The sequence below is a fragment of the Leptonotus elevatus genome, chromosome 7, assembly GCF_054856555.1.
Source record: "Leptonotus elevatus isolate MCC_2025b chromosome 7, RoL_Lele_1.0, whole genome shotgun sequence".
Classification (NCBI taxonomy): domain Eukaryota; kingdom Metazoa; phylum Chordata; class Actinopteri; order Syngnathiformes; family Syngnathidae; genus Leptonotus; species Leptonotus elevatus.
Window position 1 is genome coordinate 25,837,128 of NC_141245.1, and position 19,582 is coordinate 25,856,709.

Genomic DNA, 19,582 nt, shown 5'->3' on the forward strand with positions numbered 1-19,582 from the left:
CCAGCAGATTTTCTGAGATTCTCCCAGTGCAAGAAGTCACACCGACTCGACCGTTAGCCCAACAGGAAGGCCGTTATTTGGGGTAGCTAACAATTTGAAGTCAGCCCACAAAATCTGCATGAGTAACCGCGGCGACAGTTTAGCCACAAAGCTGGAAGAAACCAATTTGCCAGTTTTCAGACGCGGCTGGCAAGCGGAGGGAAGTTTGGCAGCGCAGTAGCAGCAGGATCGATGTGGCTCCTGATATCGCGGGCTAAAGCGCAGAGCGAGCGCTCGCAGAGACGAGACGCTGGTTCAAACGAAACTCATTCCGTGTGATGTGAAATAAAGCCGGGCAGTAAGTGGGTGGGACGCCATGTGACTTTCTATGAGCATTGATGAGGCTGGTTGGTGTACCCAGCGGCAGTCGTGACTAAAGGGAAACTTTTTTTTAACTACTTGGTTTTGTCACAAGGCTGTTTCGTTCCCTTTAACACTTTTTTGTTCAAAGGGTTACGGAGATAGAACTCAAAAAGTGGGAGCAGGTGGAAAGAACTGCTTTGAAAACACGCAAAAGCAATGATCGGAGGCTGTTCAACTGCGCTAACACACTGACAAGGTTGCACCTCTAATTACGGGATAGACCGATTGTCGGCCGGGCTGATTATCGGTGGCATTTTGAAAATATTTGCCAAACCTTTTTGACCAATCTGAAGGCCGATAAAGCTGGTATTTCACCGAGCGTCTTTCCCGACTGCTAATAGCGTCTGTCTATTTAATTCACTGTCAATTGCTCCACCTAGTTTTACCACCTCCGCCCGCATACCCAAGTGCGTGTGATGTCACGGCGAAAAGGTCGATAAACACCGTTATTATGATCATGACTTACTCCTCAACAGTTTCCTTGGAGTTGTTGAGAGGAACCAGTTGAGGTGGCTGGGGCATCTGGTTCGGATGCCTCCTGGGCGCGTGTTCCGGGCATGTCCTACCGGCGGGAGGCCCCGGGGACGACCCAGGACACACTCTGGAGAGACTGCGTCTCACGGCTGGCCTGGGAACGCCTTGGGATCCCGTCGGCGGAGCTGGCTGAAGTGGCTGGGGAGAGGGAAGTCTGGGCTTCCCTGCTAAAGCTGCTGCCCCCGCGACCCGACCCCGGATAAGCGGAATTGAAGACGGAACGGAACGGAACAGTTTCCTTGGAGATGAATATTCGTTTTTTTCTTTTTTTGCAAGGTCAGATTAGACTCCCAAAACCGTTCTGCATTTATCAACTGGCAGAAGATATAAACGAGGCCTCGTGAAGGAGCGTGCGCGTTGCTGGGCCCGGGTCCCGGCCGTGCAGCGGGGCCATCCATCTCGACTGCTGCGACTACATAATTATGTGCAGTTAAGCATGAGCTTCACCGAGCGCTGAGAAGCTCAGCAACGTCGCGGCGGCTTGTCATTACGAGGTCTGTTTGAACCCGGCGCAGAATGAAGTAGCCCGCAGTTGAGCGCCTGCCAGCGGCGCTCGCGCGCTCGCGCGGCCTGCCAAGTGGCTTGTTTTTCTTTCTTTTTTTTCCATCTACGTGACAAAATCCATCCCTGACATGAGCACTTGTGCGTTTATCATCGGCCGGTGGACGGAGGAAAATATTCTTAGCTTGACCTACAGAAATGGCGCCTTGCGCCCATTTCGGCATCATCTGGCGTGATTGATGTCTACAGGTGCTTCTACATATTAAAAATTTTGCGAGCAGAAATTGGAAGTTGCTGAGAAAGCAGGAGTATCCCGCTCATGACGTCAACATGGAAATTAAAACACGGCCGACGGCTGTGCCAAGCTCGTATTTATCTGCCTGGAAACAAGCAAAAGTTGGAACTGTGATTTTTTTGGTTTGTTTGTTCAATTTCTTTGTGATCTGAACTGCACCTTTTGTGGCTCCCAATCAGAGAATCTTTTTTGGAAATGTTTTTATGCTCGCAAGCTGTGGCGAGAAATGACAAAACAAGTTTATCTTGGACAATATCTTTGGTAATTTTGCACGCACGCACATACACATACTCACCAACACACACACACACAAAAAAATAAAAAAATAAATAAATAAATAAATAAAAGAGCAATGATGATGACATTTCCGAATGAACAATACTGAGCTCTTAGAAAAAAAAGAAAAAAAAAATCTTTGGTAATTTTGAGCTTTCCTTACAGACTGTTTTTTTTTTTATTATTCTTGAATTATGACAATTCATTTGACAAAGAAAATGATTTGATGTGTATTTTAATATACTTTGCTAAGGAATTGTAATTGAATTTTGATTAATTGCACAGCCCTTATTACCCACGTGTCCAGTAAAATTGGAAAGCAATCGTACAAAAACATCTGTGAAAATATGAAAATAGGTCAACTGACTCAACTCACTCTTTTTCAAAGCAAAATGGCCACACACAAAAAAGGAGGGGGAAGAAGTTTGATATAAAAAAAAAAATTTTTTTTATTTTTTTTGCAAAACTACCAAAAAGTGGCCGCTTCAAAGCGAGACTTTTTATGCAAGTCTACCCGTGGAGGACATGCTTATCAAATTTCAATGTACTCAAACAACTCAGAGTCTTAATTTTTGTCAAATTTCTAATTCATGACTTGCAACTACAACCGCACAAAAGAACTGATGAGTTTGCGCTTCAACTGACTTCCAATTTCTACTCATGCCAAAGTTACCAAATAAGTTTCTTTTTTCCCTAAACCGGGACTTTTTGGTCATCCAATCTTTTGTCAGTTGCGTCTCATGTTGCTACATTTACGTCCAACGAGTCAAAGCCAGTCGAGCCTGAGCGACACCGGCGGCACCGCTAATCCTAAAAAAGAAACATGCAGGAACACCTCACAAACGGATCAGGTCCGACCTCACACGTGATTCTCGCCTTTCCTCATCTTGATTACATTACAAGCACCGGGCTGGTTGACGGGCCTCGGGCCATACCAGAGGAATGCTTGATATCCGAGCCGTAGTTCTACTCGGGCTGTCGAGAGAGCGGCGGGTATCGAGAAACTCAAGAGATGACCTCCAAGTCTTAACAGAATCACAAGAACTTATGACCACGTAATATCACTCGATAAGACAATAGGATGGAAATAAAAATATGTTTATCATAAACAGACCAATAATTGGAATGACACGAGAAGTTCCAAACGTAACTTTTGTGAAATTCCATTTTGGCAGAGTTTGCTCGATGTTACAGTGTTGATTTAAAATGGACATTTTTTGTTCTCAGGCAAAAGCTATGCAATAAAAAAAAAGCCATTCCTTAAAAAACGTTACACTGAAAACCCTTTCAAAATGTTGATTTTATATTGAGCGATATCAAAACGATGCTTGATTGCAAAGATGAGATTTGTTTTTATATTAGTCTACCAGATGGCACAACTTTTTTGCCATTCAAAGCACGCAGCAAAATGTCACCTTTACCTGCTTCGGGGTCCCCTCTCAAACCCTCACCCTGCATTATGATCAATAAATGGTGAATTGATTTTCTGCTAAACGATTATTTAACAGTACCAATAATTGGTAGATTCACGGCCGCTTCCGGGCCAAAATATAACTATTATTTGATATGCAAATTTAAGACTGAAGCCGTATTAAAAGACTGACTGGAAAAAAAAAAGTTGCCATTTGAGTTTAAAGGACTTCTTAAGGGTTAAAGACGAGATTTAAAACTTCATATGCATCTCAATGACAAAGAGCAGAAGTTCCGCCAAAACAGAAAGGCCTTTGTTCCCATTGTGGCTCCTGACCACCTACTAAGGGCCCTTTAGAGAAGCGCTCACCCTGGAATGATCAGGCTCGCACAGCCCCCCCCCCCAACCCCAACACCCCCCCCCCCCCCACTCCCAAGACTCCGCAGGCCTACGGAGAGCACTGGGCCAAACACATCCTGCCCATCTCCTCAGAGATTATCCAACTCAATGAGCACATTGATGCCAGGGAACATCGGGGGGGGGGGGGGGGGCGGAGCCGTCTATTCAGAACTTCCAGCAGAAACCCCCGAAGGAGGAGATAAGAAGCCACGCTGCACTTACTGGCGACTTCCAGCGAGGCGTTGTGGCTCACCGCCTCCCCCAGGTAGTTGCGGGCAACGCAGACGTAGGAGCCCTCGTCGGGTTTGCTCCGCCGGCCGTGCACGATGCGCAGGAAGAAGAGCGAGCCGCTGGGCAGCAGCATGCGGTGCGAGCGCGGGTCGTCCCGGTCCGTCTCCACCCGCTCGCCATCCTTGTACCACTCCACGGTGGGCGAGGGCCGACCCTCCGCCTTACAGTTGAGGGTGGCCGGCTCGCCTTTGGAGACGATCAGGTCGGACGGGTGCTCCACGATCCGGGGCGGCGTGTCCTCCTGGCGAAGACGGGATCCTGCAACAACAACGCGGAAAACATTTTGCGTTAATTACGCTTGCTAAATCATTCCGTAATTAACAAGTTCACCTATTTACACTTTTTGTGGTCTTCTTGAAACACCCACGATGCCTGCTCAGTTTGAACGAGGGATGCACGAAAACATCGGTGTGCCGATAATTATCGGCAATTATCGGCCAATTTGACATCTTACAGATTTGAAGCAGAGCTATCAATAAAATTCAGCTTTATGGAGCTTTACACAGTGTTTCAATGCATTTGTACATGTTAGACTTGTAGACTCCAAATTAAATTTGTAATCAAGTTCATTTTGCAAACAATTATCGGCTATCGGCATCAGCACTTTCTAAATTATTGGTTTATCTGTATCGGTTGAAAATAGCATTATCGTGCGTCCCTCGTTTGAACTCAGTAGTTCTGCGTTTTTCATTGGTTTATTTGGCAATAGTCTGGTTGGAGTTGTTTTCACACAAATATTGAGCGGAATTGTGACTTTACGAAATTACGACTTGCGTACAAGTTTGTGCTAGCACATCGCCGTAAGAATATCGTTAAAACTAACAACCCGGTGTCTTTTTAGGTCACAAATGGTGGCATCAGAAAACAATGGAAATGTGTTGATCCTTAACTCATTTGGTCCCTAAAACGTATAAATACGTTCAATTTTAAATGTTTCAAGTGCCCCAAAGACGTATTTATACGTTTTTTTCTGCTAGAACATACAGAATGCTTTGATACAGCCTCTCAACTGCAGACAACGGTTGAAGAAATTATAGTTATTACAAAAACGGCCAGCAGGTGGCAGCAGAGCAAAAGAGGTCAATCAGGGCCATGTTGAAAAAAAGCTCATTTACCCACAGTTCGAAACAGATTTGGGAATAATGATGAAACTTGCTAAATATAATATTTTTTCCTGATGATAGAAGAGACTCTAATCTTTTTTTTGGGGCCTTGCAAAATCAGTCAAAATCCAGTAAAACAGCCGGAAGTGAAGAGGGTTGCGCTCTGTGAAAATGGCTGCGAGTGAATGAGTTAACCACCCGTGACTCAACATTCTCAACTCGGTCAGATGATTCATGCGCTATACTAAAACATTGGCTGGTGATATTCCTGAATGTAATGATTAATCGATGACACGTTTGGAAACTGAAACCTTGATAACAGTCGGTGAGCGGCATTCAAAGGTCTGGCCTTGTTGATCTGAGCTTTCAGATATCCGTGTTTCATGGTCAGTCGCGATGACTTCCAGGAATTGGTCATAACAACCCTGAAAGATGGAGGACTTCCTTTATTGTATTTTTGGCCATGGCTTCTTGAGACTTTTTTTGTGGGTCATGATAAGACATTGATACCAAATTTCACATTGCTAGGTAAATCAGGGGCTAAATTTAATAAATAAATAAATAAATAAAAAACAAAGGCACTATTCAGATATTTTTTTGGGGGGGGGTTAAACAACCACTTTTTCCAACTGTAGATTTCACCAGGATGAACACATCTTGTGAGCTTTAGAGTTTTGGTGATCCTTCATAAAAAGTTACCTTAACATTAGTTTGAATACGCGTGACCTTTAACGACTGAAACAGTCCGTTTGATTAACCGGTCATGCGCCTCGCAGATGAAACGGTGCAGCGGAGGGCAAAAGGCGGCTAGCGGCGCACCTTGAAAGCAAAAGGAAATGAAGTGATAGAAGATAAGACAAGGATGCGCGCGTGTGTTGCTTGGCGACAAAAAAAGGAGCGGTGAACCGAAACCAACACCGAAGGGGCCTCTTAACACCTCCGCGTTATCTCGGGTCAAATGACTCGCCGACGACTCGGCTGCGGCGAGCCAACCTGCTTCAGATGCTAATTAGCTTCCTGGTGGGTGTTTCCACTCAGAGTAGCAGCCAAAAGAAGCCCCCCCCCCCCCCCGATTCCAGCCCCGCCCACCTTTCAAGTCGCCATATCTGCCAGCGCTGGCCTTTGGAACACATTCAGCGCCAATTAAAAAAAGAGTCCGGTCTAATTGGAGGCTTGCCGTTCATTTTCGCCGGCATGTTGTGACACTGCCATACCACCAGCTTCTCCCATCCTGTTTGCCCTGTGCCCCCCCCCCCCCCAACATTAACGACTGCTGCTGAGGAAGGCATCTTTCTCGTGTGGTCGCCACACATTTCCAAGTCGTCAGCATAATTAGGGACACCGCCGCAGCAAGATGAATCACTTCGACACAAGGAAGCGCGGCGGTGGCGCCCGGTGCCACACATTGTCGTTAATGCACCGCCGCAATACTTAAGAGGCATGATAGTCGGTATAATTATTATCAGAGCTATCATCAAATGCTATTAAATGTTTTTTTCTCTCTCTGGCAGCTGGGAGTTGCCTTTCATGCACCAGCGCAAACGCACCGCCATGTGTTTTCGATCAACTCTTCCTGAAGCATGGCTGCAGCTTTGGAAAAAAAATGTCAGTAGGGCAGACAGTAGCTATTAATATCGCTACCGGGCAGTGGACTGACTCAAAAGGACTATGGGGTAAAAATAAGCTAACATTCAGTGAGCGGATCTCCCGAATCGCAAGACAAAGTCCGAGACAGACCACTGCTCCAGAAAGAGCTTCGGGACAAGAGAAAACAAGTCTTGAATCTCGGGACCATGTGGGAAGATGAACCAAAGCTGTAGAAAGAGCTGCAGGACACAAAGCAGTGAAACAAGTCCTGAATCCCAAGACAATGTCCAAAAACAGACCAAAGCTCCAGAAAGAGCTTCGGGACACAAAGCGAGAAAACAAGTCTTGAATCTCGAGACCATGTGGGAAGATGAACCAAAGCTGTAGCAAGAGCTGCAGGACACAAAGCAGTGAAACAAGTCCTGAATCCCAAGACAATGTCCAAAAACAGACCAAAGCTCCAGAAAGAAGAAATGGAGCTGAAGACTTGAATCTTGGAAAGGGAAACGAGGGAAATCTAATTTATGTTTATAAAAAAGACATTTGTATGCTTCCCTGTATTTCGACCTTATCTTAGAAATGATGTTATGCTAATTTGTACTTAGTATTCACAATGTCTGATGACTGCGCACAGCGTCTGATGATAACAATCTGCAAATAAAAAAAAAGCACCCGTCTGAAAACATCTCGCCTGTTCATTGAGCCGGGAAAAAAGCGACAGGCAGTGAAAAAGGGGCGGGGCAAGAAAGCGGAGAGGTTGAAACTCGGCATTGCGAATGCAAAATGCAAATCAGAAGAATCCCCGAATTAGAAACCGCAAGGCAAGAGAAGCAGAGGAAGACACAGCGTCACCTGTGCAAGCGAGTTGATGGTTCAAAGGTCACAACCTCGAAAACCTCACATGTTGGTACCGCCATAAAACGAGGACCTTCTGTACTGTGATTAGATAGTCGGGCCTTGTTGAGCACAATGGTTGGTGCTTAGGGAGGCTTACTGCAAACCTTGGAACACAAAAAAACACCCCCATAGAACTCTCAAGTCATGTGTCGGAACTTTCGGGTTGTCTTTATTATTATTATTGTGAATGGAACAATGCAGACAACCAAAGCAAAACCATCACACGCGTGCCTTGACTTGAATACATCAAAAGGGCAAATATTTGACCACAAACGCGTCTGCTCTACGAGGCTTCATAACGGCGTCGCGATACGCTCTGGAGCGGTTCCGTTCCGTCTTCAATTCCGCTTATCCGGGGTCAGGTCGCGGGGGCAGCAGCTTTAGCAGGGAAGCCCAGACGTCCCTCTCCCTAGCCACTTCAGCCAGCTCCTCCGACGGGATCCCCCAAGGCGTTCCCAGGCCAGCCGTGAGACGTAGTCAGTCGGAAAAGGGTGGAGCGCCCTCTGCGGGTCGGGGATGAGGTCCTGCCCCAAGTGGAGGACTTCAAGTATCTTGGGGTCTTGTTCACGAGTGAGGGTAGGTTCGAGCGGGAGATCGACAGGCGGATCGGTGCAGCGTCTGCAGTGATGCGGACGCTGTATCGGTCCGTTGTGGTGAAGGAGGAGCTGAGCCGAAAGGCAAAGCTCTCGATCTACCGGTCGATCTACGTTCCTGTCCTCACCTACGGTCACGAGCTGCGGGTCGTGACCGAAAGAACGAGATCCCGGATACAAGCGGCCGAAATGAGTTTCCTCCGCAGGGTAGCCGGACTCTCCCTTCGAGATAGGGTGAGAAGCTCGGTCATCCGGGAGGGACTCAGCGTCGAGCCGCTACTCCTCCGCGTTGAGAGGAACCAGTTGAGGTGGCTGGGGCATCTGGTTCGGATGCCTCCTGGGCGCCTCCCTGGGGAGGTGTTCCGGGCATGTCCTACCGGCAGGAGGCCCCGGGGACGACCCAGGACACGCTGGAGAGACTACGTCTCACGGCTGGCCTGGGAACGCCTTGGGATCCCGTCGGAGGAGCTGGCTGAAGTGGCTAGGGAGAGCGGTCTGACGCGCAACTGGATTCCTTAAGCTCCATTTGTAGCCTGTTGCCGTCACAAGCGATCCAGTAAAAAGTTATAAATGATGCGAGTTATAAGACTTTTGCATTTTTTGGCAAGAAGTCAAACTTGGTCGTCACCAACAGAGACCAAGACAAGAACGTACTGAGATCTTTTTTTTTCCTATTATGTTAGCAACAAAAACAAATTCTGCACGGCTGTTTTTAAAATAGTACAATGAAAAAAAATGTCAAATTTAAGGGAATTTGTTTCACTTGTGATCACAGTAGACCTGGCCTGGTCTTGATCAAAAATCCCGAGTCCGTCCTGTACAAGACCAAGACAAGACAGAGTTAAGATGCCGTCCATTCTGATACAAAAACCGAGACCCTTAAAAAAAGTGGTTTTAAGACCAGCCACAAGACCAATACTAAGAGCCAGTCCAGGGTGTGCCAGACCTCTCAACCCAAAATCCTCGGGGAGAGTCTCCAGCTCCCCCGTGACCCGAATGAAGCTAAGCCGTTTCAGACGGATGAACGCACCTGCAAAATGCGGCGAGCTTTTTGAAAAATGGCAAGCGTCTCAAAATCGATCCGAAAAAAGAATGTAATTGTTGCAATTTCAAGAGGGCTGCTGTGCTAAAAATATTCCGGCTGACGCTTGCAATTGTGTTTGTGAGGATTCCAGAGAGCGCGTTTGGGTGTCGGGTATCGGTTACACAATGCTGTTGCACTCGCTTTGTGCCCCTCAATGAATTCACTGGGCGCCCCCGTTGAGTGACCTCGGTTACTTCAGCGCCATTACACCCCTCACCGGGGGGATGAAAGGGGGGGGGGGGGGGCAAGACAGGGTGGGGGCGATGGCCGTATCCCTTTTTGCTCTCTTGTGCAGGTGCAAACAGGCAGAAGCTGCACGCCATCGCCAACGTGCTTCGCCTCCAGTTATCTCGCCGTTATTCCTTCCCCATCCTTTTCTCTTCCATGGCCGCTTCCAAATGCCTGCCTTTGGATTTTCTCGCGCCCCCCCCCCCACCCTCACCCCTCCTGTCTCCCTTCCAACTCCTTCCCATTGCTGGTTCTTTGCTTTTTGTGCGATGAGCTAATGCAACAGCCAGCCGACCCCCGCAGGGAAGCTGGAAACTTCTACTGCAAGGATCCCATCGATCTCGGCCTCGGGCAAAAAGATTCTGCTTTCCAACTCGTCGGAACCTTCCCTTTAGTTTTTTCCCCTTTTTCTTGTTTACTCTCTCGTGCACACATAAAAAGTCAAAGAAAAGGGAGGCTTGAAGGAGTTAATTAAGAAAAGCCACAGTTCTTCTCAGTAACGAAGGCGGTGAGTCTAACCGCGGGATGTTAAGCAGATTTGTCTGTGCAGGGTCCGAACCCAGACGCCGACCCGTCTTGCTAAACACCCCCCCCCAAGTTATTTTGCCCAATTTGGACATTTTAAGCAACACTTGGATAATGATAAACAAGATACAACCAAAGTGATTTAGAACTGTCTGCGTGATCAGTTTAGAGAAGAGTTTCCTGTCTGGAAATCTTTTAAGGACTTGAAATTAATCCAAAAGCCTTGAGACGCACTTTGGACAGAAAATTAGGAAATGGAGTGAACTGCATATTGCATTTCACTGTCGGGATTTAGTGCATTGACACCGAGGTAGAAGGTTTTAGGGACTTGCCCTCGAACCAAAGTCTTCAGGACTCCATTTGGATGGAAAATAAGGAAACTTGGCAGAGGCCAATTGGCAGCAGGGCAGACTAAACAATTTCCCAGTGAGGATTAATGAAATGTATTAATATTAATGAATGTTTCCCGAGTTTGTGGTTTATTGCTTTTGTGCAAGGTGGCCGTTACTATTTATAACAATCGAGAGGAACCGAGTCATCCACGAATCATATCATATCATGCGTGCATGTGCCTTTGCATGGCTAACTATGCTATGGACTATTTTTCAACTTGGTGTATTATTTCCAAGCGTTTTGTTTCACTTTCGCTTTTTTACTTTGAGAATTATTTCTTGTTTTTCCTCTTTATTTCTATTGTGCACTGTATTGATATCTTTTTTTTTCTTTCTTTCTTTAATAAAGAGCTCAGTATTGTTCATTCGGAAATGTCATCATCATTGCTCTTTATTTATTTATTTATTTTTTTTTTGTGTGTGTGTGTGGGTGAGTATGTGTATGTGCGTGCGTGCGTGCGTGTATTTGTTAGCTCACCAAAAAAAACTATTAGAAAAAATCTCATACCGTTCACCTAAACCGAACACCGCCGTCAGGAGACCTGAGGAAGGACCAAAGAAAACCAAGGAAGGTGAAATCCAGCACCGACCCGACACCCCCCACCAGAACTCCTCCCCAACCCAAGAAACATCCAGACCCCGACAAATCCAAAAAACATAAAATCAGGGAGGCCTCAAGAGACCGAATTGTATTGATATATTTAATAACCGGTGAGCGGAGTGAGCTGGAAGAACAATTCTCAACTGGTACCTGTCAAAAAGAAAACAAAACAATTTTTTTTTTATAAAAATTCAAACAAACAAAAGAAAAAAAGGGTTGAAAAATGGAACCAAACGTGTCTCATATTCATTGTATATATTAAACCAGACATTTATTTCACTATTCAGGAAATGAATAAAAGCAATCAAAGAAAAAAAAGAGCCCGTGGACCGCACGCTGAGCAAACCGACTGTCAGAACTGGGGTCATCCCTTCAAGACCTGACGCGCAATTAAAAGCGAACCGAGGCCCTCCAGCGACAGCGCGCGCTCTGTATCTTTTACTAATTAGTCTCAGCTGAATTCATCAACATGAAAAGGGGCGAAAAGAGGACAAAGAAGAACTGATGGCAGTAACGGGTTCGGCTCCAATGATTTTTTTTTCTTTCTACCTTGGCTCAGGAAAAGACAATGACGCCATTTGGATTATTCTTGAGAGTCCAATCTGCTTCCTGGTCGGATGAAACATCTGAGAATACGCCATTTTTAGGGTGAGCAGATTTTCAAAATGAAAAACCAGGACGAAGTCTAGCCTGATAGCAAACGTCAGCTGACTCGGCTCTACAAGATGTTCTCCGTTTCAGCGTCAAACGTGCACGCCTTGCGCTACAATTTAGCTGTATATGAAATATACAATCCATTTCCTCAAATGTAATTGCTCGTCAATATCCGTGCGAAAGACAGCCGACGACACGACAATCGCTAATGCTAAATGCCATATTGGTTGAGAGTTTAAAAGCGCAATATACCACAAAAGGTTCAGATTTGTTACGATTTATTGAAATTAATCGAGTGAAACCTGCGAGTGAGGAGGATGAATCAAGTGAATGTCAACAGGATGTAAATTGAGAACTAAACTTCCACCATCTGGTTCGTAGGAGACATTTTCTCAGAATAATGTATAAAATATGCGTCTTTAAATTATCAAGCAATATTAAAAGAAAGTCGAGCCTGGTAGCTAACGTCCGCTTTATAAGATGCTATCCGTTTCAGCGTCAAAAGCGCATTATGTTTTTTGGATTTGTTGGGGTCTGGATGTTTCTTGGGCTGGGGAGGAGTTCTGGTGGGGGGTGTCGGGTCGGTGCTGGATTTCACCTTCCTTGGTTTTCTTTGGTCCTTCCTCGGGTCTCCTGGTGTTCGGTTTAGGTGAACGGTATGAGATTTTTTCTAATAGGTTTTCTGGTGAGCTAACAAATACACGCACGCACACACACACACACACAAAAAAAAAAAAATAATAATAAAAAAATTAATAAAAAAATAAAAAAATAAAAGAGCAATGATGATGACATTTCCGAATGAACAATACTGAGCTCTTATAGAAAGAAGAAAAAAGAACAGAAAAGAAAAAGAAGAGAAAAAAAAGAAGAAGAAAAAAAAAAAAAAGCGCATGCCCCGTTCATTTAATCTGAGCAACAGAAAATGGGATTAGCCAACGCCGACCTCAAAGAAAAACTGCCATTCTGATACGTCACCCTTCCAACCAATTTACCTCACGTAAAAATTCAAAACTAGCGGTTGAGAAGAAAGCTAAAAACTTTATTTGCCCAGCTTTCTCAAAAATAACAAAGTGACATAAGTAAGGATATATTTCCTAGTATTGTATTGCCAGCCGGAAATGTGTGACATCATCATGACAAGCTTTCAAACGGACCGGAACGAAGCGTCTCTGCCCTGTAAAATAAGTTTCATTTCCATCATAAACGCACTCAAGGTAATCACATAAAAGGCCCGCTCGCCGCCGCCGCCGCCACCTGCAGCCCGAGCCACCTGTCAGATGTCCCGCTGATACGCAATACGGACCCCTGATAAGGAATGCCGAGCACAGTAGAGCGCCGCATATCTACAGGGCCCATTAATGTGTGATTAGGGGATTTAAGAGGGATTTATGGGGCAGATAAGCGCAGAGGGCGTGTCCCTCGGGGGGGGGGGGTTCGACCCGAGCCGCGAGAGGAAGCCGCCAAGGAGAGGGCGGATATAAGACGGCATCAGACCTTTTTTTTTTTTTTCTCTTCTTTAATGCTTTGACACAAGGCTATCAGTTACAATGCTAAGAGGCAGGATTAAAGCCTCCGGTGCGAATGTGTGCCAATAGGTCGGGCGAGGTGAGCTGATGGATATCTTTATGGCTTCTTTCCGTCCTCGTCTCTTTTGTTTTCTAAGAGACTCAAGCTGCTCTCACTCATGAGTGACAAACGTATTGGATCACAAAAACGCTGGCGTTTTTTTATTCTAATTGACTGATTTTGTCACCTAAAGATAATAATTGGCAAATAGACGATAATATGTTGAGTCTTAAAGTTGGAAGACCCTCGGACTTGAAAGCCACTCTGGTTGTTATGTTCATTTTCAGGTTAGCGTATTTTGGCGCATGGTAAGACGACCCCCAATGTGGTCGTTATTGTCGGAGGACTTGTTGACCAAAACGTACTTTTCGAATAGTCTTAACGATGCTAAGCAGATTGTATGCAACAATAAGAGTATCTTGGCTTGCGAACGGCCACGTTTAGAAAACAAAAACTTTAGTGCAAGGAGCTTCAGTTGCGATTATGATGCCTTGTTGGATTAAGCAGACACATTTGAGGGGCAACTTCAACTCTCAATTCCAATGAAACCACCAATTTTAAGACATTTTACAACCGTCTTTTTTAGAACCGTCCCAGGATTGAGTTTCTTGCAGAATGCAGCGCGAGTTTGCCATTTTTGTTTCAAGCAGTCATTTTGGCCATTTCTGGCCGCCTTTCAAAAGTTAACTTGTCTTTGAGATTTTGTCTGATTGCTACTAAGTGCGTCCCAAATACACGCGACAGATGAGCAATGCAAAATTGGCAAAGAAATCATTTTTTGGTCATCGTCAAAGTTTGCTGAAACTAATCGCGCCATCCGATTGATCTGTGGTGCTACGCAACAAACGCTTCTGCAACCCAAGCGTGGCACTAAAGGACAGCTGCACATTAAACACATTATTTCATATTTGAGAGCGCTGACGATCTAATTCATTCGTTTGGCCTTTTGGCGTAATGAATTCTCGGACCGCCGTCGCGCCCTTATGTGCTTTTTTTCCCCGTCCCCCGTTGGATCATCCTGAGACTCGTTTGTCATGTGCAATAAAGAGCTGACACACGTGCTGATTACATCATAAACAAGAAGCAGCGCTGCCTCCTTGCAGGTTAGCACCTTCAACACCCGGGGCCTCAGCATTTGTTATAATTACTCAGGAGAAGCGGCACGGACGGGGCCCCATGTCAGTCACTTTCCTTCAACGCTTAGCTTAGCTTCATAGACAGACGGGTGGGGCGGGGCGGGGCGGGGTGGGGTAAAAACACTTAGACAGTCCTGAATTCCCAACGGAATCCATTTGAGGAAGAGTTGCAACTAATCCCAATGCAATGTCGTTAAAAGCTGTCAAAACCCTTTCCTGCTGGATAAATACAGTCCCGACACGCTTTATCAAATCCAACCACATCGACAAGGGGAAGCCCGGAATGCTTGTTAAAGGGAAGCGGTCTGTCAAAGCGGCTCTGGAGACCCGGCAGACGGACTCTCTAGCCAGCCATGGCTACAATCTCGGTTTTAATATGCGAGCGACAAGACTGCACACGTTGACCCCGCAAATTCAGGAGCGCGCCTCTCGCTTCTTCCGAGAAGAAAAAAAAATAATGCCGGCCTTGCGGATGTCAAACCCGCCACAGATGAGGGACCACAGGAAAGAATGCGTAATCAATATGGGCCCCAGATGCCAGGCTGGGAGGCTGCATTAGGAAAGGATTACGGAAAAGAAGCATGAGGGAAAGCCGCACATGGGCAATTACTTCGTATTCCCGTTCCTACGTTTTTTTTTTGTTTTTTTTTAAACAAAGTTTGACCAATCGGCCACAATCAGTCCGAGCGACGGATCAAAGCGGAGCATAAATTGATTGAGCGCGTTGATTCCCCGACTGTGGAATCGTTGGAGTGTCACTGCCGCCTTTTTCATCCTTTAGATGACAGACTGCGAATCCTCAAGAGGCTAATGAACTCAGAATTCAGAAGTAAAAAATAAATTGGATCGTTGTGTTTATAAAATCAAATTCAAAACAGCCCCGCGTCGACATGTTGGCCATTTAACTCAAGGATCTTGATTTGCAAGCAAGATGCTGAAAAACTCAAGTGCCTGATTGTTTTACCGACCCAAAGACTAAAACTAGAGCCGTGTCAACAAGCACAACAAAACAGAAAATATATAAACCAACCAACATCTTGTCGAGGGATGAAACACGGGTCAATTAAAAAAAAGCAAATCTTCATAAAGGAGGGATGACAGGAATGGACAGTATTTTCTCTACTTTCCCGTCTCCAACCAAAATCAAATGCTTCTGCCTGTCAGTATACGAACCAGGAAGTAAGTTTGTTAACATAAAAAAAAAAATACAGTCATCACCAAAATCAACTTCAAAAATCATGTCCGTCCGAAGTGGACCAGCAAAAAAGCCAGAACTTAAAAGACACATGAAGACGTCATTTTGGATTTCCCACACAAATCGACAGAATTATGATTGATTAACCCATTTCTTCTTAACGTTCTGCACTTTTATTGACCACCATGAGAAGGAGCAAAATATTAGAAACCCCTCCTCCCACCTAAGACGCAGTGAAGGTCGACCCGAGGAAAGACACGTCCTTAAAAGTGTGCTGAGTGGACGTTTATGTTGGATTTGCGCACCGAGTCATTCCGTCTCCAAGCCAAGAAAAGAAAACGGCAAAATAAGTGCTGGCCTTAAAAATTCCGATTTAATTGGACTTAATGGAACTTGCCTCCATGCCGGAGGCTGAAGGGGACCTCGTGTCGGACCCGTGTTGTCCGACAGTCCAACAAGAGTACGCAAGCGCCGAAGACCCGAACTGCTCATGCGGGCTGTTCAAAATGTTCACGGCAAACATTCTCCAGCAGATCTCAAGGCAGCTGCCGAAAAGGAATCGCGGCGCCGAGGGTACGCTCGTGTTTACGTCTGAGTGCAAAAAAAAACATTGGCGCGAGTTCTCTGGGCCGCGTTAAGCACGGCGAGCGCTCGGGTGTCGACGTGCTTAACGCCGGCGTATGTGACGAAAGTTTTATAAACTGCAGCCGCGGATGTGAGGTATTATTAAATTGCTAAGCGAAGACCGCGTGGAGCCACTTCTGACACCGAGCCGGGCTGTGCCGGGCTGGGCCGGGGCGCGAGCATGGCCGCCTTCCAGAAGAACGGGGGAGATCCAACGAGCCTCCCAAATCTGCCCACTGGAAAATAATATGAAAGCGCCGGGGTTTTTTTCCTATTTATTTTTTAAGGCATGCCACGTGTTGCGGCATAAAAAAAATGTGGTCGCAATTCATCATGAAAGGCTGCCAAAGAGCTTCTGACTTCCACAGAGGAACATTTGTGCAATGTTTGCCGGCCACTTCAAATTGCACTTCCACTGTCAAAACTGAGCCGTGTAACAAAAGCCCCTTTCACGCCGCCTTCGGTGCATCCCGCTGCATTGCCTGAGACTGAAAACCGCATTTATTCGTTTGCGTCTTTCCAATGGCGATGGTTACGACGACATATGAGGGCCACGTATAAATATATATTTTTTTAAAATTTGCCACTTTATAAAGTGGCAGATTTGCGAGAGAAAAAAAACTCAGAAACTTACGAGAAATACGCGTCGCGTGGCTTATGGTCTAACGTGAGGATTCCTTGGTGGTTAATGGGACGCCGTTTATAAAATAAAAAGGCAGGATGCAGGATAACTTTGCTCATCGTGCACGGCAGCTCGAGCAGCGGGGGGGGGGGGGGGCAAACTCGGTCCTCGAGGGCCGGCGTCCTGCAGGTTTTGGAGGTTTCCCTGCTGCCACGCAGCTGATTCCAATCAACAGCATCGTTACCAGGCTTATGCAGAACGAGCTGATCATATATCAGCTGTGTTGGAGAAGGGTAACATCCAAAACCTGCAGGACTCCGGCCCCCGAGGACCGGATCTCGCCATTCCTGATCTAACCCAATAAAAATGCAGTGGGAAAACCAGATCAACGCTCCAAAACCTACTAAAAAAACGGAATCTCTTCATGCAAACATGGCTTTTTACCAATCGCGGACTCGATCCTCTCCGCATACCGACAGGTTGAGAGCATGAGAGCGACCTCCTGTCCAGCTCTGACTGACAACGACGTTCTCACATTCCGGGCCCTCGATTGCCATCTGTTACGTTTTAGCGTCGGACATCAGGATCCCTGACAGACGTCTGCAGACCCCGTTTTGCTCCAAAGGTGGAGAGATGATTGTGACGGGGGGGGGGTGGTCGAGGGTCGTGAGGAGTGGGGAGGATGACAAGGTCTGCACAAGACAGCTGTGATGACAAATGCTTTTTTGGAAATAACCGCCCGCAGGACAGATGTTCTTCCTGAACATCATTGATTGCCTCAACCTCATCCGAATGACGTTTTTCCAAACGTGACATCACTACTTGCTTTATTCTTATTAGCTCCATCATTTCATATCATCAAACAGTCAAAGGTTTTGCCTTTTGTCAAGTCGACGTGGTGTCAGAATAATAACGGCAGCGTTTTTTTTTTGCCAGAGTCGCGGTCGTTATGAAGATACTGAAGATTGTGTGAGGGCCGGTTGAAGTCCAACGGGTTTTTGCCGGTGCCATCCAACGAGGACTGAACATGAAGTCAAAGTTTGATCAACATTGGTCATGAAAAAAAAGACGGCTCGTCGCGGTTTAATTTCAACCAACCGCATGTTTTTGAGGCAGGTCATGGCAGCATTGACGCGGGACGTTGACCTTTGATCCTTGCTTTATGCTATGTCGGAATCCTTCCAACATTTGCAGCAAAATGGCCAATTAGCATGTGGCTAATAAGATCGTGTGGTTTTCCTTTGCCGTACTGAAAACGTGAATGACAAGAGCAGAAAGATTTTGGTTTCGTGATGTCAAACAAGACCGTCTTTTCATGCAAGGACATTTTGGTACCTTAATTTCTTTTCACTTCACTCAAGTGGCGAAATTCCGAAGCTTGTTTGCATCTCAAATGTTGGTGCAAGCGACCACATTGACCTCGAAAAACTCCAAACTGGGGCACTTAAGTCAATGTATAACATTTTAAAATCTGGTTCTTTTAGTCAAAGTTAAAAGTTAACTGTACTTAGTTACCTACCAACTTTCAATTTGTATATTTCTATGTTTACGGTTTATTCCAATCAATTCCAGATAATTCCAATACATTTCTGTCCACATGGAAAGTTTCAACTTTGAACATTCACACATTTTTACCACCCTACGTTTGAATAACATTTTTTTATTTTCCTCCACGACGGGACCAAAGTCAAGCAAACAACAGATGAGGCGGCGTGAGTATCCAGATGTTGAAACCCTGTCCAAAAAAATGTCCGGTAGATAAAACGCAAGACTGTCAGGGGAAAGAAACGATTACAAGTGAAGTAGGTGCCGCACCGTCAGCCACATTTTGTCCCTCGGAGTCTCACAGGTGACATTTTTCGGAGCACGCCGGCTGACGTTAGCTTGACGCGGCAGGCTACTGATTAAGACGCGCAATCAAATGCAAATGCGAGCCGGAGAGAGAAGCCGCCGTTCAGCCAGCGGAGCTGCAATTGTTATTCAATTCGAAAGCCGCACAGCGGCGGGTATGTGGGAGGCGGCTGATATAAAGAACCCTCAATGCCGGCAATGTTGCGGCTTGAAAGCTTTTTGGTTATCGTGCGTGTTTCAAAGCCTCGTGGAATTTTTTGACACGGCAGAAGAAAAAAAAAGCTCACGGTACAAAGTGTGACGAACGCAACGCAAGTCACGTCAAGGCACTTTTTGACAAGGAACCAAATTGTACGGACACAAAAGGGTAGCGCGCTCGCGTGTGAACAAGCTAGCGAATGGAAAACGGATCTTTTCACAAAAAGCTCCTTTTCTCCTTATCTTTTCAATTTTCGCTCAATGTCACTCAAATGGCCTGCTTTCAAATGGTGATTACGAAAGAACGGAATAAGGTAGAAACATACTTTTTTTTTTCTAATGAAAGAATGGAAGGCGGTCTTTCATTTGGTTGCGTAGTCAAAGTACGCAACTTTCTGTTTGCCTTGAAAGAGGAGTTAAAACGCTCAAAATCGTCTGGCACTGCCGGGGTTGTTTTTTTTTGATAATGTGTGGCAGTAAAAGAGTTAATGTCAATACCGGGAAATTAAAAAAACAAATTAATTAATGACACCCATCCATAAATGTTTGTAACAGCCTATTGATGCCACCATATGGTGTCAAAGTGTTTTTTAGACAAGGCTATGGCTTAACTC

The 19,582-nt window shown here is 45.7% G+C and overlaps 1 protein-coding gene across 9 annotated transcripts in view; it reads right to left on the bottom strand.

The window, feature by feature from the left end:
* robo1 (roundabout, axon guidance receptor, homolog 1 (Drosophila)) overlaps nucleotides 1-19,582 on the bottom strand; it is a 247,561-nt gene that overhangs the window by 140,390 nt on the left and 87,589 nt on the right. For all 9 annotated transcript variants that reach the window (XM_086080348.1, XM_086080351.1, XM_086080347.1 and 6 more), the window contains one exon: nucleotides 4,041-4,367. In XM_086080348.1, the coding sequence (XP_085936474.1) occupies nucleotides 4,041-4,367 (327 nt within the window). The remainder of the gene's footprint in view (nucleotides 1-4,040; nucleotides 4,368-19,582) is intronic.